Here is a 27,656-nt window from a genome sequence, read left to right on the forward strand (position 1 = left end):
AAAGGTAAAGGTTCTATTGTTGTCAGGAAATACTACATTTAGACCATAACATACTTTGTCTACCATAAGGAAGACAGAGAATTGCCGCTTTGTCCAGTGCCCCTCACAGAAATGAGACCCCAGCGAGGAACGAACTCCCAACTCCTGGTTTATAAGACCAATCCTCCAGCCACTAAACTATCAGAGCCTCAATGAATTGGATAATTCCAGAAGTACTGATATTTGAATGACACCCATCTTGGTTTTATGATTCTAATCTTAATCTTTGTGGAAGTTTTCTGTTTTCCCAACCACTGTAGATAACTTCATATTTATCCATGTTGCATGATCTGCCATCCATTTGCCCATTCATTCAATCCTTTAAAACTCTTTGTCCTATGCAGACTCATTGAGGTACAGATTAGGTATTACAAAACATAATTTAGTTATTCCTGATTCTTAAGAGTTGTAGATTCCCCCCCCCCCCCCCCACCCCCTGCCATACTGGAATTATTTATTTTGATGGGTAACTACAGGTTACTTCAATATTCTTGTATTAGCGCCTATCTGCTGAAATAAGGTATGGATGAGGCTGTAATGTCATTCCCAATTTAGGTTTCAGATTTGGAATACTTCCTGGTGGAAAATGAATCTGAAATCTTTGCAACAGCATAGTAAAAAATAGAAAAAACTCCATCCTTGCAAGTTGTTCTCCAAGACAATGTCTTCGACCTATAAAATATAAAATTGAAGACAATTTAACCAATTTTCATTAAAAATTGAAGTTGTTTAATAGAGTATGAATACAACTTTCCTTCCAAAGTTTCCAAAATTATGAATTGTGACAGAATACGTTGTGATTTATATTGTATATAGGTATGATTTTGGAAGATAAATTGGGGAAAGGTTTTTTTTGTGTAGGTCACATACAAACATTTCAAAGTTAGACAGGCCGGCTCTGAATGCCTTTGCAAAAGCTTTGGGGAGTGTCAAAGGAACTTCACTAATAGATTGTTGCTTTGAAAAGCAACAGATGAAAGACCTCAGAGGATTAGGTTTGGAGCCATAGTCTGTCTGAGTGGATGTTGCTGTTCTAAGAGGGTCATGTGGTTTTGCATGCAGAGAGAGTAAAACAGGCTTTTCTCTGAGAGGGAGAGAGAGAATTCAGTTTAGCAGCAGCAACTGAGACTGGAACAAGGCAAGCTTGTGGAAAAACCCCATTTTGAAGATGGGTTGTGAGTACTTAGTTCAGCCTGGACAAAACCCTTGTGATCCATACAAGAGGAGAGGACTGGCTGCCTGATGTTTCGCTTGAAATAAGGGAAACAAAAAGGAATTCTGTAGTAACCTGAAAGAAAGAGGATATCATCTGAAAAACCCCCGATGGGGCAAGTTTCTTCGGCAAGAGACTGATGTGGCTAATTTTCAGGGATCAGTTTGTGTCCAGCGAACAACAAATCTCTCTCTGAAAACAGACAAGAACCTTCCAAAGTGGTAACCATTTACCTTTCAAACAACAAAGCTTGGTGAACTTCATAAATGTTAAATTCTGTGCACAGTATAAGAATTGCCTGCAACCTGTGAACTTGGAGGAATGAGAAGCGGGATTGGAGTGTGAATCAAAGAACTTTTCTCATCTTACACACACATTACAAACACGTGCACTTAGAAGGGGGTTAAGTTAATGGTGATAAGTTAAAGTTTGATCCTGCTTTCATGTTTAAAGATAATTAAAAGCAACTTTTGTCTAAGTTACCATTTATCTTGGTGAATATCTATTGCTGCTGGGTTTTGGGGTCGTCTGTGCTCATAACAGAATTTAATCTGCTTTATACAGCACTGAAAACAATACATGGAAAACCATATTACATGCAGTATTTTGCTGTGAAAGTGATGAGCATGACATTGCTCAATGAAGCATTCAACAATTTTGTAAATAGTGATTAGCCACATATACTATAATTTGAGAACAGCACTTCTAAATTATGAAATCCAAGATAGTAATTCCTTCATTTTTAATTACTTTGTTCCTCATGCTCCTGCAAATATAATTGCTCACTCGGAAATTATTCGACAGTATCAAAGTCCTCAATTAAACTTCCCTAATTCATTTCTTCTGCTCAAAAGTAAACACCAGATCTTAAGGTCTTCTTGCTGGACATTTGCTTTGGAGCAAAACTTAATGGGCAATGACCAGAAGCAAAAAGTGTCTGAATTTTCTTTAGTATCCCAGATACTTATGTGTCAGATTACTGGCCTAAGGTAGAACTCCCTTGAGGCATAATCTTATCAAGTTACTTATTCTACATCTGATTCTTCCCTTGACAGCATGGCATGAGTCACTTCAGCTGTCAAAAAGATTTTTACATTTTGAAACTGCCTTCAAATTAGAAAGATTAATCAAATGAGAAAGTATGGTATTACAATGGATTTCCCACAACTTACCAATAGAAAATGGAACAAATGCTTCTTTCTTCACAAATTGCCCATTTTTATCCAGGAACCTCTCAGGACAAAACAGATCTGGAGAACTCCAATATTTTTCATCAAAATGTACAGAATAAAGATTTGTTATAACTGTGGTTCCCTTTGGAATGGAATAGCCTCGGACAACAGTGTTCTTGGTAGTTGCTCGGAAAATGCCAAGTGGTGCTATGTTGCAATATCTCAGAACTTCATGTAATACTGCCTCTGTGTATGGCATCTGTGACTTGTTTTCCAGAGATGGTATTTGGTTCTTTCCCACAATCGTGTCAATTTCTTGGTGCACTTTTTCTGCAAAATGAAAGAACTAAGAATCTTAGTGATTTTTTAATATATATTGAAATAACTAAGTTGGAAAGTATTTTTGTTGAGAACAATTATGTGACCCTATCAGCCCGAGTGGTCAGTAAGGCACCAATCATCAGAACGTATACAAGATGTTTCTCCATTGTCTAGGACTTAAATTAACTACTTCCTGTTTTCTCATTTCTATGTCACTTATCCGTTGCTTAAGACTGCTGTAAATGACTGCACATTATTGTTCTGTGCCATTTTCGATCATCATTTCCTTACAGCAATGATGAAAGTGGAAGTTCAAGAATTCAAGATTTCCTGTGGCCAATAAGAATAAATATTACCGCACTTTTGATTTTCAATGATTTTTATATATTTGCCATAAACTTAATTTAACTTTTGTTTCAATGCAATGTCTATTTATTTGAATGTTAACAGTGAATCTAGTCCTGATGATGATTACGGTTTTCATAACTAAAAGAATTATAAGATTTACTAGAAGAAAAACTGTGTGTCGTTAATGAAGTCAAATGAGCCCTGATACTTAATTATTTATATTTAGATTGAAACTATAAAGTCATAAAGCATAGAATCATGCCCTTTGGTGCACTACCGATTTACACTAATATGACATGTAACCTTTCCTTTCATCTCCATACATTCTCATCAACACCCACCAAATCCTACACACTCATGGGAATTTACAGAGGCCATTTAACCTACCAACTTGTATACCTTTAGGATGTGAGAAGAAACCAGAGCATCTGGAAGAAACCCATTCCATCACCGGGAGAACATGCCAACTCAGTAAAGACAACACCCATGGCTGTGATCGAACTTGAGTCTCTGATGGTATGAGGCAGAAGTTCTAAAGACTCTGCCACTATGTCATTAAGTCAAAGCATTCTCAGAGGAAAGAAAGTAATAAAAGCTCACAAAAGGAATTGTGAGCAAAATGGGGTGGCGCAGTTAATGCAACACTGTTACAGCGCCAACGACCAGGGATAGAATCCAGCATTGTCTGTAAAGTGTTTGCATGTTCTCCCCATGTCTGTGTGGGTTTCCTCTGGGTGCCCAGTTTCCACCAACATTTCAAAACATACCAAGGTTTGTAGATCAATTGCACGTACTTGGGCGGCACAGGCTTGTGGGCCAAAAGGGCCTGATACTGTACTGTATGTCTAAATTTAAAGTGTTGTAATTTCTGTGAGATATCTGCCCAAATATTGATTTCTCACCTTGGATGTTTGGATAGAGTGCCATGAACAAAATAGCCCATCTTAGTGCATTAGTTGTTGTCTCTGTTCCAGCTATAATGAGTTCTCCAACAGTAAAGATCAAGTTTTCTGTTGAAAAGGAAGATTCTGGATCATTAATATTCTTTTCTAGTTCATCCAGATATGAATCAATGAAATGCCGGGGTTTCTGAGGGGTTCTGTTTTGGCAAAACCGCTGTATAATCTTTAGCAAAAAGTCGTACACTTCTGCTGCATTTTTGAACAAACGCTGATGCTTTCCAAATGGTAGAATCCCAATCCAAGGGAAAGCATTGTATAGAAATGCCCAAGCACTGGCTGCCAATTCTATATTTTCACTAAATATTTCAATCATATGCTGATAATTAGTGTCATCATAAGTGAAACGCTCTCCAAAAATAATCAGATTTGTAATGTTGGACACTGCATTGGTTACAAGGCACTTGGCATCAAACGGCTTTCCTTTGTGGATGTCGACAGCATCCAAAAAAATCATACATTCCTCAGAGATTTTGTTTTCAAAGCACTTTTGACCAGGTCCAAAGCAACGAAAGCAATTAACAGCAACCTTGCGATGATCAGCCCAACCACGCCCATACTTGGAGTTTAACAGTCCTAGGAAGAGAGTGGTTTTATTTTCAGTTAACAATATGAATACATTTTAATAATATCAAGTTATATATGAGTTATTAATATTAGGATTGATTTCAGTTGATTTGCATAGATGGCTACTTTTCCAATCTAACAGGTTCAATTCAGTAGAATACATTTATGGGCAGAATCGGAGTAAAGTCAGTATTCCATTTGCAAACAACAGAAACAACATTCACTGGCCTCACTGTGAGCTGTGGTGTCATTTCAATAAACATTTTTAAAATTTTATTTGTCCAACCACTACCATTTAATTCAGATTCTGAACATTCACTCTTTAGTGCTCTCTGAGTGGATGTCAGTGAGTAGAAGAATGGAGTGTTCATAGCATCATGGCACTACTTTGGAGCAGTGTTCAAGAAAATGATCCAATACTCAGGGTCGGTGTCATGGAGGGGGCATCTGCGGCCCATGCCCCCACCCCCAAAATGAGTTATTGTGCCACTCCCATCTGAACGGCACACGAAACTGCCACACGGGCAGCAGTTTGTGCCCACTCCCCACTGCGATTACCCTAATGCCCCTGATTAGATTTGTTTTGACATTGACTCTGCCGATACTTAATTGTCAACTAATCTTTATTAGCAGCTTTTATTCTTGTAGACTCAGTAAATGGGACAAATGACTGCACTTTTGGAAGATGTCAAACTTTGGTGTATCAGGTATATCAAAATGATGCAAGGCATTGGAAAAGCTGAAGTTGCTCTACGAAGAGAGTTTGAGTGAAGATCTGACAGGAGATCATCACAAATAAGTGATATTTTTGGATGAATAAAAACATTATTTCTTCAGATCAAACTCAGTACATGTGACAATAAAGAATTCAATTCCGGTATTCCACCAGCACAGGAATTGGGAGAGGATATGAAGACAACCAGTTTCCACCCTGAGGTAATGGAGTTGGAATCCATCAGAGAATTCTGAAGGCAACTAGTCGTGCTTAAGGGGAACAAATTTGCAGAGATTTGAAACACTGTTGAAGTGTTGGAGGAAATGACCTCATTGACCTCTCTTCTCTCCAATTGTGCTGAACTTCAACTTGAGGAACAGCAACTCGTCTTCTGAGTATTGTAATTTTAGGGTTTCAAATTGAATTCAACTATTCCTGATCATTCTTTTATAATCTTTCCACTGGTGGGGCTTACCCTTCTATTTCATTGTCTTATTTTCTGTCTCTAAAGATAGTTATAGTTTGACCACTTTGAGCTGCTCGCTACTGCAGATATTCCCTTATCCTCTCCACTACTCCCCCCCTCCCATCCCATTGCCTTCTTCAACTTAACACATTTGTTTATTCACTTTTTTCTGATAAGGAGTCCTTGACCAACACCGACATCGTTTGATCCTCTGAATATGCTCAGCATTTTCTGTTTTTGATTCACCTCAAGAATAATGTCCCTTAAGACTTTGTCAGTGACATTTCACTGAGACATGGGGTTTGATAGAGTTGGGTGATAGGGTTTGTCCCCCAGTTTACACTGTCCCCTTTCTATTATCACTGCTTATTCCCCTCAAATTGCTCAACATTGAGTTCAGGATAATCAGCAGATGGTCAGGAGTCATCCCTGCATTACTTAGTGCAATGTCATTAAATGTCATCTGGGTTGGCATGGTTGGCGTAGGGTTAGTGCAATGCCTTTACAGCACCAACGAGCAGGAATGGGGTTCAAATCCCCATTCCCCTGTGTCTGCATAGGTTGTCCCTGGGGGCTCCGGTTGCCTCCCACCGTTTGAAATGTACTGGGGGTATAGGTTAATTGAGTATAAATTGGGTGGCACGGACTCATGGGACAAAATGCCCTATTATTATAATGCCCATGCTTTATGTCTAAATTAAACTGCATTGGGTTCAGAATTTATGTGCAATACCCCTATGGATAATTCCTCCTATCTGGGTGCCATGGTGCCAATATGTCCAACTGTTGAATTAGGATGAATGTCGGGGTAATTTTTGGGCTCCTTAAAAGTTATAAATCTGTGAGATGGACTTTGGTTGCTTCTTTCTGGGACAGGTCTCCCAATATATATGTGTACATCCTCATATTTTAAGAGATATGTGTGAGGAAGGGCATAATCATTCTTATTTCTGAATTAAGTGCATAAGACATTACTGGTGGTCCACCTGGTGTTATTCATGTGCTGGGATGTGTGGCAACAGTTCTGCATTTCCTCCCTCATAATTATCATCCACTTTTTCTCTTTCCTGTAAAATCTCAAATCCTGACTTGTTGCTAAAGCTCTGCTGGCAATTTCACATCTTCATTCTGACAATGGATTCCTGCAACGAAACACAAGCTTGCTGCAGTTATGCTAGGAAATTTGCCTGTTGAATCTGCGACAGATTAGACTCGGCAAGAGAATGGAGAGTTTATTCATTTGAATACTGAGGAGTATTTGCAAGTGAGAAGGTATGTTTAAGGAATTTTACTTCTTTTGATTGATTTGATGATCTTATTTATGTAGTTCAGGTGATTGAATTTTGAGAATGTTCAACATTTTATACTGAATTTTTTACTTGTCTTTTGAATTATTATGAATGTTAGACATTCAAAAATGTTCTATTCTTTGACAGCCACAGATGCAGGCACACCTGCTAAGTACTTCCAGCATTTTCTGTTTTTATTACTGGCAAATTCATATGAGCTTTTCATCCCATATTATTTTATTTACCGAGTAACACACTGTAATGAGATGTGAATTCTTAGTTCCCAATCACCCTGCTTTGGAAACATGTAGTCAGTCATTTTTGTTTTGTCACTGGGTCATTGTCTGCCCAGAACCACCAAGGGAAAACATTCACTAAGATGATTTAAAAAGACTGTTGTACATTTTTGTGGCCAGATTGAGGATACAAAGTAGATTATACAATTTCTCGGTGGGGGGGGGGGGGAGGAAGGGTTTTCAATAGATGAATGTGAGGTTTATACAAACAATTTTTGAAGAGCTCAAGAGGGTTAAAAATAAATTTATGAAAGATTTAGGGCAGCAGATTTGAAAACTGAGATAGAATCCAAACTGCAGTAAATTAAATAAAAATGAGGTTGTCCTCATTTCTGGATACTACAATTTGGAAAGGATGTGGTGGCAAGAAAAATTTCAGAAAAGCTAATTCCAGAGTTGATGAATTACAATGACATGGATAGAGCAAAAATGGTGGAGTTGCCTTCCTTGGTACAGTATTCACAGGATTTAATAGAAGTGTTTAAAATAACATAAAATAAAGAAAATGTTTCTAAATGCTGAATGAACAATAACTACAGAGCATAGATTTAAGAGAATATGAGACAACATAAGCAGAAACTTCTTTAGCAACAAGTCAGGATTTGAGATTTTACTGGAAAGAGAAAAAGTGGATGATAGTTATGAGGGAGTAAATGCAGAACTGTTGCCACACAGCCCAGCACATGAATAAGTCCAGGTGGACCACCAGTAATGTCTTACGCACTTAATTCAGAAATTTCAAAATAAGTGATTAGCTTTTGAACACACTGCCTCATAGTAGGGAATATTGTTTCATAAAGGAAATGGATAAAATGAAGAAAATGTTGGGTAGGGTGAAAGAGCAGGATGCAATGATTTTCTCTGAAGCAGACAGTACAACCTTGAATGACTGCCATTCTTCTGGATTGTATTACAGTAGAAGTCTTAAAATCCAGTCTGCTGAGGGATTGAGTTGGTTCAGATTTTCCTGTATCTTGGACAGTATTTTTAAAATTCAAATTTAAGGAAGAATAAAGAAGAAATTTTGATAGTTTATTCATTAGCAAATACAGCATGTTTCATTTATCATAGCGAGCAGTTTTAAAGAAAAATACAGTCAACAAATGTGGCTGCTTGTGGCTGCTGTCCTTTGTGGTGCAGACAAAAGCCCACTAAATTTGAAATGTTTGAGAGTTTATGAAAAGTCCAGATTCTTGGGTTGCCCAGATTTCTGGCATCCAACTTTTGGAGTTCTACCGTATTCTACATTTGTATGATAATGAGGCAGCAAATTAACAGCAGTTTTGTTGTTAAAATTGAAAGGCACCATTAAAGCTCTTTCCTAAATGCTCTAGAGAAGTTCAAATTTTCAGGTGTTTAAGAGATTGTTAATTGATGGAGTCACATTTTACAAAAAACCAGTATCATTGCATTGCAATGATACAGTTGTACCACTGGAGGGAACTATACTCAAAGGATTTCCTCAAAGGTGCAGTAGACAAAAGAGCTAGAGAAACTAAGCAGGTCACACAGCATCATAGGAAGTAAACGGCAGTTGAAGTTTTAGGCCCAAGTCCTTCATCACAAAAAGGTGGGGGAGGGGGGTGTCACCACCTTTTACTTTCTAATGAATAGTGCATGACTTGCTGATTTTTCCACCTCTTTTGTGCACTCGACAAGGTCCAGGCATCTGCCTCTGAAATGTCTTCCTTCCTAAATTGTGGTTCACCCTCCACCATTATTAATGAAGCACTTGACTGCGTCTCATCTATTCCTCCTTCCTGTGGGACAGGACATGAAGAATTCTGCTGTTTTTCTCCTTCCATCTCACAAGTTGCCTCCTTCAGAGATTCCAACACCAGACATGTATCCCATTTTTAGTATCATTTAGGGATTGTTACTTTTGAGATTCACAAGATCACAACATAGAGGAGGTGAAGTAGGCCCATCAGCCCATTGAACCTGCTCTGCCATTCTGTCATGAGCTGATCCATCCTCCCAATCATCCCCAATCCATTGCTTTCTCCCTGTAACCCTTGATGCCCTGACTAATCAAATACCTGTCAATCTATGCCTTCAGTACACTTACTTAATGACCTCGCTTCTACAGCCACCTGTGGCAACAGACTCACAACCCTCTGACCATAGAAATTTTTCCACGTCTCTGTTTTAAATTGAAGCCCTTTCATCCTGAAGTTGTGCCCTCTTGTCCTAGACTCCCATACCATGGGAAACCACCTTGCTACATCTCTGATGACACTTTCGCTTGTAACCACAGCCAATGCTACACTTGCCCCTGCACCACTTCCCTTCCTGCTATACAGGGACCAAAATGGTCTTTCCAGATGAAGCATCTCCAATAGTTCTGATCTGGTGTTCTGCTTTCAGTATTTATAAAGTGGTCCCCTCTACTTTAGAGAAACCTAATACTTTCTGGAGACCTGCATTCAGCTCAAAAATCGCCCTGAGTTAACTGTTGTCTGCCATTTTTATTCTCTGTCCCTTTCTAACCCTCACTTATTGATCTGTAGCCTCCTGAACTGTTGTAGTGAGACCCAACATAAATTTGGATTACCAGTGCCCCTTCTGTCTGAGAACAACACAGCCTTTGGACCAAATACTGAATTCTAGAATTGATTTTGATTTTTCTATCAGAAAGAGATCCATTGTGATATCGGTTCAGCTGATTAGTTTTATCTTTTTTAATTTCCTTGCGAGTGAGGGTCACACGCAGCCTGACCCACTGGGCACATCTTCCAACTCTGCAATTTGCAACTCCTACATTTCTTTGTCTCACTCTCTAACTGCTCCCATTCACCTTGTTTGCAGTTTATCCCCATATTCAACCTGGTTTTTCCCTCCTCAAATCTTGACAAACTTCTTCTGTCTCTTTCCCAGTTTTGATGATGAAACCTTAACTCTTTTCATTGGTGTGGACTGACCCGTTGAGTGTTTGCTGCATTTTACGATTCTATTTTAAACCAACCAAGCACAGGGTTTGAAGCTTATCCAATCCAACCTGGAATGAATACCAGGATCACGTCGTCCTGGCATTCTACCACAACTTTTACCAAGGCTGTAAAACATCCCAACATTTGCAGTGACAGCCAGAACGAATAACTCAAGAGACAACTCTGAAAGTGGCTGCTGGTCCCTTGGAAGTTGTGTAAAAGGGGCAGTGGGTTTTCTTGATGCTGTTGAATAAAAGATTGATAATGGGAGAAGGTAGATGGGAGAGCTCTCAGTGGCATAAGAACAGCTTCTTCCCCTCTGCCATCAGATTCCTGAATGAACCAGAGACATTGCCTTACTTTGATTTTTTTTCTTTTTCTTGCACTATTTTTATTTGTTTTGTAAGATGGTTTAATATGAATGTTTAAACTGTGATGCTACTGTAAAACAACAAATTTCGTGACATGTCCGTGATAATAAATGCTGATTCTAATGGAGTCAAGTCACTAAAATGTTAACGTTAAATCAGTGCTGCACTGATATCATTCCCTTCCTGCTTTATCACTGTAATTGTCCCAATTAGCATCTTTTTGGAAAGTTAGATCTGTCCATGACAATCCCTTTACCAACCTACTATTTCTGTACTCATATATAGCCTAAGTGTCTGATAACACACACACAAAAAAAAATGTGGAAACTATTCTGTCCCATTTCACTTAAATTTCTATCCACAATTTCTCTACTGCTGAGTTGCCTTTCACACTCTTGTGCTTGAAGCGAAGTGTAAGGAGGAAAAGAATGATAAAAGTTGTGTTTGTAGCCAAATTTCAGAAAAGAACCTGGTGCAATATTTGAAAATAAATATGTTCTTCCTTGTGGCCAGTTTGCTGGATTTTATTGTTAAAGTAACAACATCGAGAGTGTTTTGTATTCTTATTTTTTCATCTGCATTTTTCTAAATTCTATTTACCAGTTATCTTTAATGTTTTAAACCAGAGATGTGCAACCTTTTATTTAAAAACTCACATACCACCCTCACCAATCACAGAGCACTTATGGCATAGGGAACACTTAAGGTGGAAGGTGATTTAAAAAAGAGTTGCCCACCCTGTTTTAAGCACACTTTACACCTAGTTTTGTAAATCATGAGGCAAAGAAGGGCTATAAAGAATTCTCAAGAACAAGTGTTTGGCAAATGGTATTCCTTAGTCCATGGTTACCTCCCATGTTTGTCAGTTTTTTGAAGAGAGGAAGAGATGGCCTATCCGCAAAATTATCAGTCTGGTGGACAAGGCATTCTTTGATTGCATCATACCCGTTAACGATAACAGTTGATATGCCACCAAGATCAAGGCTGAAGATCTGTTAAACAAGAAAGTGGCATTTAAAGGTGAACTAAAGGTAATCAGTTCAATAAACCAGATGATGTGGAAAAGCACTGTATACTATTTAAAAAAATAGAGATGTGTAATTTCAGAATGGATAGTATGACGGTCATTTTCTGCTTTGCAAAGCTAACTGCAGTATTAACATTTCTCTGTGGGCTGAAATATTTTTCACTTTACTCACCTGTAGAACTAATGCTAATGAGATGTGCCATTTGCAGGTTAAAAATGCAACAATCTTCCACATTTTGCTTCATGATAATTTGGAATAGGATGTATTTTAAAGTCTTTAAAATAATTTTTCATTATTTTCCTAGAAAGGATAAATATTTGAAATGGAGAATTATGTGAGATGCTAATGACAACAGCCTAAATATGGTCTATATAAGTTGGATGAATCAAAAAGACTCGATGGTTTCCATTCGAGATACTGAGACAATCCAATAAGAAAATAGCAAGGACTCTTGTATGCAATTTCTCAAACCTCCACGGGAACAGAATTTGGGCCAAATATGACAGCCACCTTCAAAACAGACGAGGATAAGTGAGAATTTTATTCCCACTATTGACAAAACAATAGAGATTATAAAACAGGGTGGAATAATAATAGAGGAAAGAGTAGACAAATGGCTCGGTGGGTCGTTATTTGAGAAAAGAGCAGGAACAGGTAAAAGACAGATGGAAACAGTAGAAAGAGATGGAACTGAATTGAGGTGGTAGTTAGAAAATCCAAGTTGTTCTTGTTGTTGTGCTCTAGGCTATGAGGGTGGAATATATGTTGCTCTTCAAGTTCATACTCTGTTTTAATTTTAACAATTCAGCATGGTAGAAGACCTTTCTGGCCCATGAAACTGTGATGATCTCCAGCAGAGCTTGCCAGTTCTGCCATAGATCATCCATCTGTAACACTGGTTCAGGTTTTCCATCTCCACTAGCATCAACTGACTTGCTGGGGTATGTCCTACAGCCGTGAAATTGAAAGACCTCATATTCCTTTGTGTGTGCTCTTGCTCTTTAACTTCCATCATCAATCGATCAACAAGATTAGTTAGCATCATGTCAGCTCTGGTATCATCCAATCAGAAATAGTCCCTTCATCTTCTCTCCTCCCTCCACCTACTCTGAAACTTTCTAATAATGTGCCTTCAACCTGAAGCATTACTTCTCTTTCCCTGTACAGAGATGCTGCCTGACCTGTTGAATGTTCCCAGGCATTTCTGTAAGAGACAATTTGATAGAGGTTTTACTAATCGTAAGTAATAGGTAAGAAAAAAAAAAGCCCTTTCCAAAGGCGGGAGTGTCAGCAAATAAAGGATACACTTGTAAGATGAGTAGAAAACGAGCAAGAGGTGAGACAAAGAATACAAATTTTGAGATGTGGAATACACTAACAGGAAGCATGGCTGAAACAGATTCAACAGCAACATTCAAAATGAAATTATATAAATAGTTGGAGGAAAGATCAGAGAAATAAAATTAATTGAACAAGTTTACTGAAGCAGCAGGATCAGATTCTTCAGTGCTGTAATATTCCACAGATGGTGTTCTGATGTATTAATTGATTATTAGATCCAAGTCAATTACATTGAAGTAAAGCCTCTTTTTCTTTATCAATATTGCTTACATTAATGAACAGATGTCTAATCTAATTGTGAAAGCAGAGCCATCTATTACTTTTGATTCAACATAGCTTGAGGGTTCCTCCCAAGCCATGAGATCAAAGAATATGTTTGAGCCTGGATTGATTGCTTTTGAGTAATACGGCTGACATGTGACAAAAGGACACGGGGTTGTTGATTACCTGGTGCCCTGTGTGAGGGAAAGATTAATGATCAGAGACTTCACATTACAGAATAATTTTCAAATGTAAATATCTTCAATATTTTCAGCTAACAGATGTTTCGAGCAGAAATGTACTGACCAGAAAGAGTGGAATAGTAACGCAGTGTGATAGTACAGATCTATCACCAATGTACATAGTGTATATAGTTACTGTATCTAGACTGTGCTTACAGCGATTGGCTGAGAGCTAAGCCACGCCTATTGTCTGGGCCTTAAAGGGTTGTGTCCCAAGCCAGGTCGGATCATTCCGGACTGGTCGGCCTCCTGTGAAGAGCTCCTGTCTTTTGATAATAAAAGCCTTGGTTTGGATCAACAAGTCTTCGATTCTTTCAACGAGCTTTACACACAGTAAGCATAGTTCTGTAGAAATCAGAAGAAGTTTGGTTTGAGGGTGGATGTCAGGAAAACATTGAAGGTCTGAGGTGGATGTTTCTCACCTAGCTGGATTTGTGCTCTTTCTAAGGCCCCCAAAGGACCTTTTTACTCACATTTGTTTTGGATGGTTCTTCTGGTCAGAAAATTTGCCTGGTTTGGGACTGGATACACTGTGGATCTGCATTTACCAACATTAAGCCTTCCAAGAATCTTACCCAATGAAAAGAAATTGCCACAGAGAATCAGCAGGAAACTGGGTTCATTCAGTTTAACTGTTTCTCAGCTCTTATCACAGCAATTGTGGAGTTAAAATCTTATTGCAGCAATCATGCAGTTAAAACCTTCCCTTATGTCAAAGAGTGTGACATTCATTTGATGTACAGAGTAGACATACATATTTTACAATATTATACCATTTATTCTTTATCCATCTATATCACATAAATAACCATCTAATTATTAATTCAGTAAAGGTGACTACCGCTTGTAGTCACTGAGTAAGGTCTGATGGGGCACGTTACCATGCATATTGAGCAGGGACTGGCCATTGATGTTGATGGAGAACATTCTGACACACAGTAGACTTGTGTCTTGTGCATAGTCCAAAGGCTTGGACAGATTAGGCCACGCTGCAGAATGCCCCATTTTTGGCCTTCACGCCTTCTTTCATAGCCATAGAATTTATATAGCTGATCGAGTTACATAGAACATCAAACTTAACAGCACAATACAGGCCCTTTGACCCACGATATTGTGCCAACCTATGTAAACCCACTCCACAAACTAAACTTTCCCTACCTCACACCCATTAATTCTCTATTTTTCCTGCATCCATGTGCCTTTCCAAGAGTCTTTAAATATCCCTTTCTACCAGCCTGCTCCACCATCCAGGAAATACATTCCAGGCACCCACTACTCTCCGTGTAAAAATACAACTTACCCCTGATGTCTCCCCTTAACTTTCCTCCCCTCACCTTGCATAGATGTCCTCTGGCATTTGCTCATCTCACCCCAGGAAAAAGGTGCTGGCTGTCCATCCTATCTATGCCTCTTATAATCTTGTAGAGCTCTATTAAGTTACCTCTTATCCTTCTCTGCTCTAGCAAGCAAAGCTGTAGCTCTGTCAACCTTCCCTCGTAAGACACATTCTCCAATCCAGGCAATATCCTGTTAAATCTCCTCTGTACCCGCTCCATAGCTTTCACATCCTTCCTGTAATGAGGAGGCCAGAATGGAAAACAATACTCCAAGTGTGGCCTTACCAGAGATTTACAGAGCTGCAACGTTACTTCACAACTCTTGAACTCAATCCCCCACCTAATGAAGGCCAGCAGAGCATAAGCCTGCTTAACCATCCAATCAACCTGAGCATAAAACTTGAGAGATTGATGGATTTGAACCCAAGGTCCATACGTTCTTCTACATTGTTAAGAACCCAGCCATAAACTATGTACTCTACTTTCAAATCTGACCTTCCAAAATGCTTTATTTCACACTTATCCAGATTGAACTTCATCCGTCACTTTTCCACCCAACTAGGCATCCTGTCTATATCCTATTATAACCTTTGACAACCTTCTATATTACCTTCATTTCACCTGTGAACTTACTGACCTATCCCACCACTTCTTTGTTCAGGTTATTTATATATATAAAAAAAAATCACAAAGAGCAGGGGTCCCAGAATGGATCCCTGTGGAAATCCACTTGCCACTGACCTCCAGGCAGAATATGTTCCATTCACTACACCCTCTGCTTTCTCCGGCAAGTCAATTCTGAATCCATACAGTCAAGATTCCATGGATCGTATGTCTCATGACTTTCTGAATGAGTCTACCATGGGGGATCTTGTCAAATGCCTTACTAAAATCCATATACACCATATCTACCCCCCCGACCTTCATCAATTTCTTTTGTTACTTCCTCAAAAAAACTCGGAGGCAAGTAAGTCATCACCTTACCTCTCACAAAGCCATGTTGACTATTCTGAAAAAGACTATACTTTTCTAAAGGCTCACAAATCCAGTCCTTAAGAATCCTTTTCAATTGTTTGCCAACCACTGACGTAATACTCACTACTCTATAATTTCCAGGATTCCCTCTATTAGCTTTTTTTTAAACAAAGGGATCACATTTGCCATTCTACAGTCATCTAATACCTTACCTGTGGCTACGGAGGCCACAAAGATCATTGCCAATGCTCCAACAATCTCTTACCTTGCTTCATATAGTGAGCTGGGTAAGAACATCCAGCGCTTGCTCTTACTTAACCTCAACATGCTCCAGTACATGTACTGTCCTCACATTGATAAGGCCCCTCTCACTAGTGAACAATGAAGCAAAGTATTCATTTAGAACCTCCGCAAAATCTTCTGTTCCCAGGCACATGCTGCTAACTGCCCTACCTTCATTCTCGTTATCCTTCTGTTCTTCATGTATGCATAGACTGTCTTTGGGTTTTCCTTAATCCTACTTGCCAAGGCTACATGCCCTCTTCTTGCTCTCCTAAGTCCTTTATTAAGCTCCTTCTTGGTTACCATATAATTCTCATGAGCCCTTCCAGTTTTTTGCTTCCTAAATCTAACATATGCTTCCTTCTTCCTCTGTGGTACGGTTCGCGTAGCAGTTAGTGCAACACCTTTACGGTGCCAGTGATCGAGACCAGGGTTTGAATCCCGCACTGTCTTTAAGGAGTTTATATGTTCTCCCCGTATCTGCATGGGTTCTTCCTGGGGACTCCTGTTTCCTCCCATCGTTCAAAACGTACTGAGGATGTAGGTTAATTGTGTGTAAATTGGACGGTGCGGACTCGTGGGCTGAAATGGCCTGTAACTGTGCTGCATGTCTATAGTTAAGTTAAAAAAAAACTATCTGCCTCACCTCCTTTATCAACCATGGTTCCCTAATCCTTCCATTTTATCCCTGTCTCCGTGAGATAAATCTAACTAGAACACCACGCTAGTGGTCCCTCAACATCCTCCACATTGCATCTATGCTTTTCCTCCAAGTTACACTCCCCAGTTCCTGCCTCATCACATCGTAATTAGCCCTTCTCTGATTAAACACTTTACCAGTTTTGTCTACTCCTAAAGGTCATTATCACCAAAATGCTCCCTCACTGAGTTGTCTTTCACCTGACCAGGTTCATTACCCAGGTTACACTTTGGATAGATGATGATCCACAGGTCATGATTAATGGAGAATTTAAATTAGTAATAGAATTAGAATGTTATGGAAAATTGGTTAGATCCTTCTTCTTTGGAAAGGCTATTGCTGAGTAGTTAAGTATATCCATTCACATAACAGCCCAGATTGTCTATTTCTTGTTGCATGCTGGCTTGGATTGCTTCTTTTTATAAAGAGATGCAAATGCAATTAAACATGTAGTCATCACTAGACATACTTTTGATATTAGGATGAAGAAATTAACTAAATGCAGTTGGATTGCCCTGAGATCTTTCAATGGGCTGAGAACAGGGTCACTCGGGTTGCATGCAATGGAGAGGGAGAATATTGTGTTGCATCTTCACAGGGCATCAGTCTGCAAAGTAACTAACACGCCTTCTGTATTGGGCTTCACATCGCTGCAAGGATCAGCCTAGTTGAACTGGTTGATATCCACAGGAGGGAGGTAACCTTACCAACACAAGTTATAAACTTAAGTTTCTAAGTGTTCAGGTCAGAACACAGTTAGCAAGCACCCCTGAAACTTTTACCAAAGATCTGAAGAATAAAGTAAATCTGTGTCACCAGATGGTGAAATGATTTCTGGAGCTGGGCTCGAATGTACAAAACCATCTATGTATCTGCCTCTTTTCACATTTGGCCAATTTATCATTGTCATCTCATTACACACCTTGGTAGTCAAAACTGCCACATGGAAGAGAAAATTGACCCTCCACAAGCACACATCATGGGGCCTTGGGTTAGGGATGCAACAGTGTGCAATAAAAAGGTATTTCCATTTTTGAATACTTTGACATTATAGAATTTGTTTTCTAAAAACACCAAAAAGATGATGTATTGTTCTAATATCTTGTCACTGCCTTTGTAAACTGTGTACAATCGTATACTTCCACACCTATTCCTTTTCTTTTCAGTTGTAATTTGAAATTTTCATTATCATTTAAAATGATAAATTTAGCTGGTTAGAATGAGACAGCAATCCATCTCCTGGGGCAGACACAGTGTAGCCTCTCTGGTCAAATCTGCTAGATTAGACTCAGAGGAGGGACTGCATACAAGCAGCTCCTCTGAATAGGGAGCTGGGAATCAGGGGAAGATTGGCCAAATTAACCTGAGACTAACTGAAGATCCAAATCCAAATAACCAGCTGCGTCTGAGCTGATAGATTAGTGATATGAGGGCAAAAATTGGTGCAACTGTCTTTGTCCAGATCCATTGATCACTTTATCACTGAACAACAAAGATTTTGTTTCCTGAACATTTTTGGGTGTTTTTTAATGGATTTTGGGTGGTTGATCACAAAAATCACTTAAAATTTTCCTATCACAATCAGGGGAATTTTTAGATATAACCTATTTTTATTATTTTCTGTCATATTTCAAATCTATTTTAAGCATTCAAAACTATGAGTGCAACATGTCACTAAAAATTAATTTTCTGCATTCGCACTTGGCCTTTTCCCCCCTGCTGATCTTGGTGCGGTCAGTGACAAGCATGGTGAAAAGTTTCACCAGGACATTGCGACCATGGAAAAACATCATCGGGGCCACTAGAATCCATCAGTACTGGCCAACTATTGTTGGACACTGACATGAGAGGCATCAGATGCAGAGTACAAAATAAAATCAGCAGCAAAACATTTTTACGTCAGTTGAACTAACACAATGCGTCAGTGTCATTACTGTTATATATAGAGAATTTAGGTTAAAATGGCTTAAGTTAAAATGTGATGATTAATCATAAAAAGGGAAGCCAGAACGGACAGGGAGCTTACTAGCAGCCAAGGACAAAAGGTTCAGCTGGATATGTTTTTTTTTAAACATATCTTTCCATGGTCATAGTGAGAGACATGCAGGAGACAAAAGATTGATAAGAAGGGTGAGAAACAGAATTTAGTGTATGTAGAGTTCGCAGCGTACGTAACGAACGTGATAATTAAAAATGCAGTTGTACTTAGAATGCTTTTGCAATACTAACCAATTAAAACAGTATTAATAAGTAGGGGAAGGGCAAACAACAAGGGTATAAAAATCAATGCACTGTATGTATCGGGGCTTAACTGGTGAGAAGCCAGTTGAGTCCAACTCTGCAGACTTGTAAATAAAGCTTGTCGTGTCATCAGTTTTAAAGAGACTCATGTGTGAGAAGTTTTATTTCTGACAAATGGGGGCTCGTCCGGGATCTACACTCCGGCCGTGAGGGGAGGCGAGAAGAGGGACATCGGAGGTGGTGCACCCCGCTGAGTTCAGCGGCTCCTAGTCCCTTGCTCGTCGCTTCGGGCGGCTTGAGCGAGTGGTATCCGGACAAGGTGACACGACAAGACGGAGAGGAGAAGGGTGACGGTTCAATCCCCGAGAAGACACCGGTAAGTGACGACTTACGATTGTGGTGTGGGGATTGGGTAACAGGTGTAACGGGATACACCTGTTAGGATAAAAAAACCTAACGTAATAGATCAGGTATAGAGCTTTTGTCGTGGCGTGAGGACCCTGTCGTGGGACTCTAGGATAGACCCCAGGGAAACCTCGGCGGTAACCGAAGGAGGGACAGCACCTCCGACGAAGTGCCGAGAAGAGAGGGGTCGACCCCAGGGAAACCTCAGCGGTAACCAAAGGAGGGACAGTACCTCCGACGAGGCGTCTGAGAAGAAGGGAGTAGGGTCCAGAATGAGAGGGTCCTCAGCAACGATAAACGGATCTAGGTGGGAAAATGGGAGGATCAAAATCTAAGGGCTCGTCTGAAAATTCAGGACAATTCCTGGGAGTTCCCCTTGACAGCCCTTTGGGGAGAATGTTTGAAAATTGGGATAGTAAAAGATATCGAGACAAAAACAAGAAAAAGATGGTTCAATATTGTCTCCTTTGGTCGAAACAACCTATTAAAGGTTCCTCGGTCTGGTGGCCGAAATTTGGATCTGATGAGGATTGGGTTAGACAAGCATTAAACATATATGTAAATTCGAGACCAAAGGTGAATCAAGAAGAGTCAGCATATGCATTTTGTTGGGTTCCCTGGCCAGGATCCTTAACAAAATGTTTTAAAGTGAGGGTAGCGGGAGAAAAGAAGTGGGAACCTCTGGACAACCTTCCCCCTCCTTATATTCCCCCGGTGCCTACTGCGCCCGAGGAAAGCTCATTACCGGAGGGGAAAGGTGATGAATCTGATTGCCCCAAAAGGGGCCGGGAAAAAAAGAATGAATTAAGGGAGTCGGACCCTAAACTTCCACCGGTAAACCGACCCTGGACAAGATCCCAGACTGGTCCAGGACCATCAAAGTTTTCAATAAGCCTAAATCCCCTGAGGGAAGTTCCTATGGGAGGACCGGGAGGGGGAACGGGATATGTGAATGTTCCCCTAACTAGTACAGAGGTGCGGGGATTTAAGAAAGAAATGAAAAAGTTATTGGAAGATCCTATAGGACTGGCCGAACAGCTCGACCAATTCCTGGGACCAAACACATATACGTGGGAAGAGATGCAGGCAATAATGGGAACATTATTCTCACCCCAGGAGAGGCAGATGATTCGACGGGCTGCCCTCCTCATGTGGGAATATGAACAACCTGGGGACCCCAGACCCCATGAACAAAAATATCCCTTAAATGAACCCAGGTGGGACAAACGAACACCCGAGGGATTGGCAAGTATGAGACAATATAGAGAGTGGACAATTAAAGGGATACGGGAGGCTGTGCCAAAGGGTCACAATTTCACCAAGGCATTTGGGAACCACCAGGGGAAAGACGAGTCCCCTACTGATTTTTTGGAGAGGGTGAGAAAGAATGTCCAACAGTATGCGGGCGTGGACCCTAGTACACCAATGGGTGAACAGCTTATTCGAATTGAATTTGTTTCCAAATCATGGCAGGACATTAGAAAGAAACTAGAAAAGGAGGAGGACTGGAGCGAAAAACCCCTAAGCGACCTGTTAAAAAAGGCGCAAAAAGTATATGTGCAGAGAGAAGAAGAAGATCAAAAGAGGGCGACAAAGGTTATGGTACAGACTATCCGACAGATGAATGCCGAATCCAGAGGGGAAAGAAAACAAAACCTTCCTCTAAACAATCCAAGATATCCAAGAGAGGGAAGACCCCGGAGGTTCGTTAAGTGCTATTACTGCAATGAGGAAGGACACTTTAAGAGGGAATGCCCCCGATACAAGAGGGAATTGCGTGCCCTCGAACTTATGGAAGAAGATTAGGGGGGTCAGGGGTTCCAAATGTTAGGGACCAAGTATAAGAGGGAACCCCTGGTAAAACTAAAAATTGGTCCCAAGGGAGAAGAGGTGGTGTTTATGGTGGACACAGGAGCGGAACGAAGTAGTGTAATAACTGTGCCAATCGGGACTGAACCTGTAAAAAGTAAATTGAAAATTTCTGGGATAGAAGGGGCTCCCAGAATGGTATCAATAATTCCCCAAGTAACAGTGAAACTGGAAGAAAGAGAAGGGGTACAAGACCTCTTGTTGTTACCGTCGGCTGGATTTAACCTCCTTGGAAGGGACTTACAGGTTCTCCTAGGTTTGGGTGCTCTCCCTGTGGACGGAGAAGTGCGAGTCCACCTCTGTGCTCTAAAGGAAGAGGATGAACGGCAGATTGACGAGAGAGTCTGGTATAAGGAGGGAAATCGAGGAGGTCTGGACATCCCACCTTTACATGTCACATTAATACCAGGTCATCAGCCGGTAAAGAAACGTCAGTATCCTATTTCTTTGGAAGGGAGAAAAGGGCTACAGCCGGTAATTGAGACTCTAATACGAGACGGACTATTAGAAGAATGCATGTCACCTTATAACACCCCTATACTCCCAGTGAAAAAGTCAGATGGATCCTATCGCCTAGTTCAGGATCTAAGAAGTTTGAATGCTATTGTTCAGACCCGCCACCCAGTGGTGCCTAATCCCTATACTATTATGAGTCGGATTCCCCCAGACCATGAGTGGTTTAGTGTTATCGACTTGAAGGATGCCTTCTGGACGTGTCCATTAGAAGAGGAAAGTAGAGATATGTTCGCGTTTGAATGGGAAAATCCATGGACAGGTAGACGGAGACAGCTTCGGTGGACTGTATTGCCCCAAGGGTTCACTGAATCTCCGAACCTGTTTGGACAAATGCTAGAACAAATCCTGGCGGACTATCCACAATCTGATGATTCCCAACTAATGCAGTATGTGGACGATTTACTATTATCAGGACCCAAGGAACAAGAAATGAGGGGAGATACAATTAGACTCTTGAATTATCTGGGGAAAAAGGGTCTACGGGTGTCCAGGAACAAGTTACAGTTCGTTGAGAGAACTGTGGTATATCTGGGACACCAGATAAGTAAAGGACAGAAACGGATTACCCCTGAACGGATTGCGGGAATCACTAGAATGCCGTTACCCCGTAATAAGAAGGAAATAAGACAATTCCTGGGACTCTTAGGTTACTGTAGGTTATGGATAGAGGACTACTCAGCGTTGGTGAAGTTTATGTATGAAAAGCTGACAAATGAAAATGAATATCCATTGAAATGGACCCAGGAGGAGGAGGGATGGTTTGAGGACTTGAAGCATCGCCTGACACGAGCCCCGGTACTCACTCTGCCCTCTTTAAAACAGCCCTTCCAGCTATTTGTCACTCATAACCAAGGAACAGCAGTGGGGGTTTTAACACAGGAAAAAGGCGGTCAGCGACACCCAGTGGCTTTCCTTTCCAAAATGATGGACCCAGTGTCTCGCGGATGGCCGACGTGTATCCAGGGAGTAGCGGCTGCTGCTCTGTTGGTAGAGGAAGCACGTAAACTTACTTTTGGAGGAAAGATGACTGTGTACACCTCCCATTCTGTGAGTGTTTTATTAACACAAACTGCCCATCGATGGCTGACTGATTCTCGCATATTAAAGTATGAAACCATTTTAATGGTTGGAGAAGATCTACAGTTTGCAAAGATTAATAGCTGCAACCCAGCTCAGTTTTTATACGGCAGTGAAACAGAGAGAGAGGTGGAGCACGACTGTGTCGAGTTGACGGATCTTCAGACCAAGACCCGAGAAGACCTTTGCGATACTCCGCTGGGAGAAGGATATGAATTCTACATTGACGGTTCCGCCAGATGTGTTGACGGAATGAGAAGAAGTGGGTATGCTATAATAGAAGGAAATACTTGGAAAGTAGTAGAATCCACGAGACTACCCGGAAGCTGGTCAGCACAGTCCTGTGAACTATATGCCTTGCAGAGAGCCCTCAGAATACTGGCAAAGAAAATTGGAACGATTTACACTGATTCCAAATACGCATACGGGGTAGTGCATACCTTTGGTAAGATCTGGAAGGAGCGTGGTCTAATTACATCAAGAGGAAAGGAATTGGCACACGAACAGATGATTACTCTGACTTTAGAAGCCTTGACATTACCCCAGGAAATAGCAGTGGTCTACATACCAGGCCATCAGAGGGGAGATACCCCGACAGCAATTGGAAACAGACTGGCTGATGAAGAAGCCAAAAGGTCAACCATGCAACAAGAAGTCCGTTTGCTGACCTTAATCCCAATAAGACAAGGCATAAAGAAGGCTCCCATTTTCACTGCTAAAGAAGAAAAGGACATGGCTCAGCTGGGCGCAAGCCAGCTGCCTGATGGAACATGGAAGACACCAGATAGAAGAATGGTTCTAAATAAAGAAATAACTCGCAATATTTTAAAACACCTGCATCATCAGAGCCACTGGGGCACCCAAGCCTTATGTGACACAGTGCTTCGAGAATATGTGTGTAAGGGAATCTACACCTTGGCCCAACAGGAGGTGCAGAATTGTCACCTATGCACAAAAATTAATAAAAAGGTGATGAGGACAGGGACCATGGGAGGTCAACCATTAGCCATACGCCCTTTTCAAAGTATCCAGATCGACTTCACAGAGTTACCTCAAGTCCAAAGATGGAAGTATCTGTTGGTGGTAATAGATCACTTTACCCGATGGGTGGAAGCCTTCCCAACAGTAAATGCTACAGCCTCTACAGTAGCTCGCCTCCTCCTAGAGCAGATAATCCCCAGATATGATATAATGGATTCTATAGACTCAGACAGGGGTCCAAATTTTTGTTCAAAAATCCAGCAATTGATTTGTAATGCATTACAGGTCTCTTGGAAATTGCATACCCCTTGGCATCCACAAAGCTCAGGGAGGGTTGAACGTATGAATGGAACCCTAAAAATGCAATTGACAAAATTAATGGTGGAAACTAAAATGCCTTGGATAAAGTGTCTGCCCCTGGCTTTATTAAGAATTCGTACTGCCCCACGAAAAGATGTAGGGTTGTCCCCTTATGAAATGATGTTTGGGCTTCCCTTCTGGAGTACAGTTGAGGGGTGTCCCACCTTGGGGGAAGGGGATATATTTGTTAGGAACTATTTACAGGCACTGTCACGCTCTCTTACAGATTTACGAAAGAGAGGACTATTGGCACAAACACCGCCTCTAGACTTTTCTTTACACAAAGTGGAACCACGAGACTGGATTCTCATCAAGACCTGGAAAACTGAAAAACTCCAGCCCCAGTGGGAAGGTCCATACCAAGTTCTCTTAACTACAGAGGCTGCAGCACGAACAAGAGAGAAGGGGTGGACGCACGCATCCAGATTTAAGGGACCTGTAGAGGCGCCTCAGGACCCTGATACGAACTCAGATTGGACTTGTGTTCCTGGAGAAAAACCTCTTACCTTGCGATTTCGCAGAAAGACTTGATTCACAATGTTATTGTTATGTTCTTTGATTTTTCTTAGTTTGCCTATGTCTTTATCAGGTGTGAAATGTAAGAAATGCAGAGACACAGTGGTCCTGTTTCAGGACCACATTTGGGGAAGAAAGGAGGGTAATTTTATTTCCCATTCCTCAGTTCCTGAGAAATGCTGGGCAGAAAATACCACCCAACATCCATATACCCCTTGTGTGGAAAAAGAAGGAAATAATATGGGTCATTATATACAGATTCCTAATACCACTCCTTTCCCTCTTAACGGTTGGAAGGGTGACTCAGGCCCACCATGCCCTGATGGACTCTGGTTTTGCATACACACATTTTAAAGAGAGAAAGGGGTGGATTGTTATATATAGAGAATTTAGGTTAAAATGGCTTAAGTTAAAATGTGATGATTAATCATAAAAAGGGAAGCCAGAACGGACAGGGAGCTTACTAGCAGCCAAGGACAAAAGGTTCAGCTGGATATGTTTTTTTAAACATATCTTTCCATGGTCATAGTGAGAGACATGCAGGAGACAAAAGATTGATAAGAAGGGTGAGAAACAGAATTTAGTGTATGTAGAGTTCGCAGCGTACGTAATGAACGTGATAATTAAAAATGCAGTTGTACTTAGAATGCTTTTGCAATACTAACCAATTAAAACAGTATTAATAAGTAGGGGAAGGGCAAACAACAAGGGTATAAAAATCAATGCACTGTATGTATCGGGGCTTAACTGGTGAGAAGCCAGTTGAGTCCAACTCTGCAGACTTGTAAATAAAGCTTGTCGTGTCATCAGTTTTAAAGAGACTCATGTGTGAGAAGTTTTATTTCTGACAATTATGTGATTAAACATGCTAAATTCAATGAGTTAATGTTTTTCCAATTTCCTACATGATACAGCAAATCTGAAATTATCGTTTTCAGTTTGAAGTTGTCTATCATAACCTGCAATATTTTTCAGGAACCAAACCTTTTGAAAATAATTGTCGTTCAGTGTTATTGAATATTTAACATTAGTGTCAGTCCAATGAAGGAGAAGCAGTACAAATCCAAACTGAATGGAACCTTTGTTTCCTACACCTACCTTACTTGGAAAGTCGAATTCTAAGTTTCCCTTGAACTGATTAAACTGCAGATGCTGGAATTTGGAGGAAAAAAAAACAAACTGCAGTCAGAACTAACTGGTCAAGCAGCATCTGTGGGGGGGGGAAACAGAGAGCTGACCTTTCAGGCTGAGAGTCTGCAATCAGATGACCCTCCCACACTTTGCTATCCAACAGGTCAAGCCAAGAGAAGATTCTGCAAAGGCACAGCAAGGGTATAACTTACCCCATTCACCAAGTAACAGCAACCACTGCAAGCCAAGGCCCACTTTGTGGGGTCCAGTCAAGGGAGCACTGACACCACTTGAGGTAGGAGACCAACTTTCCTGAAGGGCAGAAAACCTTGGACTCCAGGAGCCCAGCAAAATGCTCATGACTGATATTACAGGCTGTGATTAGAATTCAGACAGATTAATAAAGATTAAGTGTGAGCGTGCGCGCCTGTAAAACAGATTGTGTCCTTTTTGGTTCTAAAGGAAAAAGTGCCCTGGGTAAAAATGAAAGGACTATTGATCCAAGTGCTTTTAAACAGTGGGAGCAATCAAGCGATTTGAGTCATCCCATCAGAGACGCCCTCTCCCACATTCCCTCCTAACAACTAATTTGTATCTCTTCCTTCTCCGTTCTGTCCCAAGGTTGCCGACCTGAAATGCTGGCTGTTTCACTGCGGTACTTTTACAAGCATTTTCTGATCCTGCTGCCCAGACTGCTCTGAACGATTTGATTCTTCTTGCCTCCACTTGTTCCACTTCCAAGGCCCTCAATTTTCAGGGGGGGGGGGAATGTTTAATGCTCTTGGTATTAAATTACTTGGTTGAATATCCAGCCCCACTGACGTTCCTCCGCGAACTCACACCCCTCCTCCAAATCTTCTCCCTTTTTGCCATCCTCCTATGAAGTTTCTTCAGCGTCCACTTCAGTTTCTCAGTTAAAGGCGCTAGGTAAATGCACGTTTACGCTCAGAGGTGATCCCACTTGCGGTCCCACTGGGAAGTGATGTACTTGAGCATCACACATTGTAGCACATAAGTAAAGTACAAAGGTCCTTGTTGATTTTTTCCCCCTTCCAAAGTTTACCCTTGCATTTGGATTAAACCTGCTGCAATGAATCAACATCGATATCTAAAGGGGCAATTTTGAAACGAGACATGAATGAGGCTGATTAGCGCGCCGTGACCATCGGGACTCGCATACCTGTCCATGAATTTCGCTCTGCTTCTTCATGAAGACGTGCGGCTCGGTGACGAGGGAGAAGACACTGCCGATGAGAGGCAGAGCGGCGGGTCCCGGGGGAAAGCCCCGGGGTCTCCTCTGTTTCAGCAGGTGCCGCACCAGCCACACCCCCAACAGGAGGAAGAGCAGGGTGCCGAGAGTTCTGCAGACGGCCGAGAAGGTGGGCGCCTTCCCGAGCGAGTGGGGCCCATGGACTGACATTGCTCACGCATTGGCCGCGAAGAAATCCTCGCCACATGTTGCATTCACGCATCGGCCGCCTGTTGCCGACTCCGCTCCTTCATTGGAGCGACTCCAAACGCCGCGTCTTTCTGATTGATTGACGTGGCTGTCAATCAGGCCGGCCTGGGCGTTTGTGGTTGCGCGCTGGGTGCTCCTCAAACGGGAAGGGGCTGCGGAAGAGTCTGACAAGGAAAGAAATATCCCAGAGGGTTGTTAACTCGGCCTGTGATATCAAGGCACCAGACTTTACTCCTTTGAGGACATCTA

General features: G+C 41.2%; 1 protein-coding gene across 6 annotated transcripts; it reads right to left on the reverse strand.

Annotated features, from left to right (window-relative positions):
• Window positions 1-458: 458 nt before the first annotated feature.
• cyp2r1 (cytochrome P450, family 2, subfamily R, polypeptide 1) lies at window positions 459-27,656 on the reverse strand. 6 transcript variants are annotated; one of them, XM_069897686.1, is made up of 5 exons: window positions 27,129-27,656; window positions 11,537-11,678; window positions 3,996-4,628; window positions 2,425-2,754; window positions 459-711 (listed from the first exon to the last, which is right to left on the reverse strand). In XM_069897686.1, exons 1-5 carry the CDS (start codon window positions 27,366-27,368, stop codon window positions 536-538), a joined length of 1,521 nt encoding a protein of 506 aa, XP_069753787.1. In that variant the 5' UTR covers window positions 27,369-27,656; the 3' UTR covers window positions 459-535. The 6 variants fall into 6 exon arrangements, with proteins under 6 accessions (XP_069753787.1, XP_069753807.1, XP_069753798.1 ...); XM_069897706.1 differs by lacking the exon at window positions 27,129-27,656 and adding an exon at window positions 11,886-11,963; XM_069897697.1 differs by lacking the exon at window positions 11,537-11,678.

The sequence above is a fragment of the Narcine bancroftii genome, chromosome 1, assembly GCF_036971445.1.
Source record: "Narcine bancroftii isolate sNarBan1 chromosome 1, sNarBan1.hap1, whole genome shotgun sequence".
NCBI lineage: Eukaryota > Metazoa > Chordata > Chondrichthyes > Torpediniformes > Narcinidae > Narcine > Narcine bancroftii.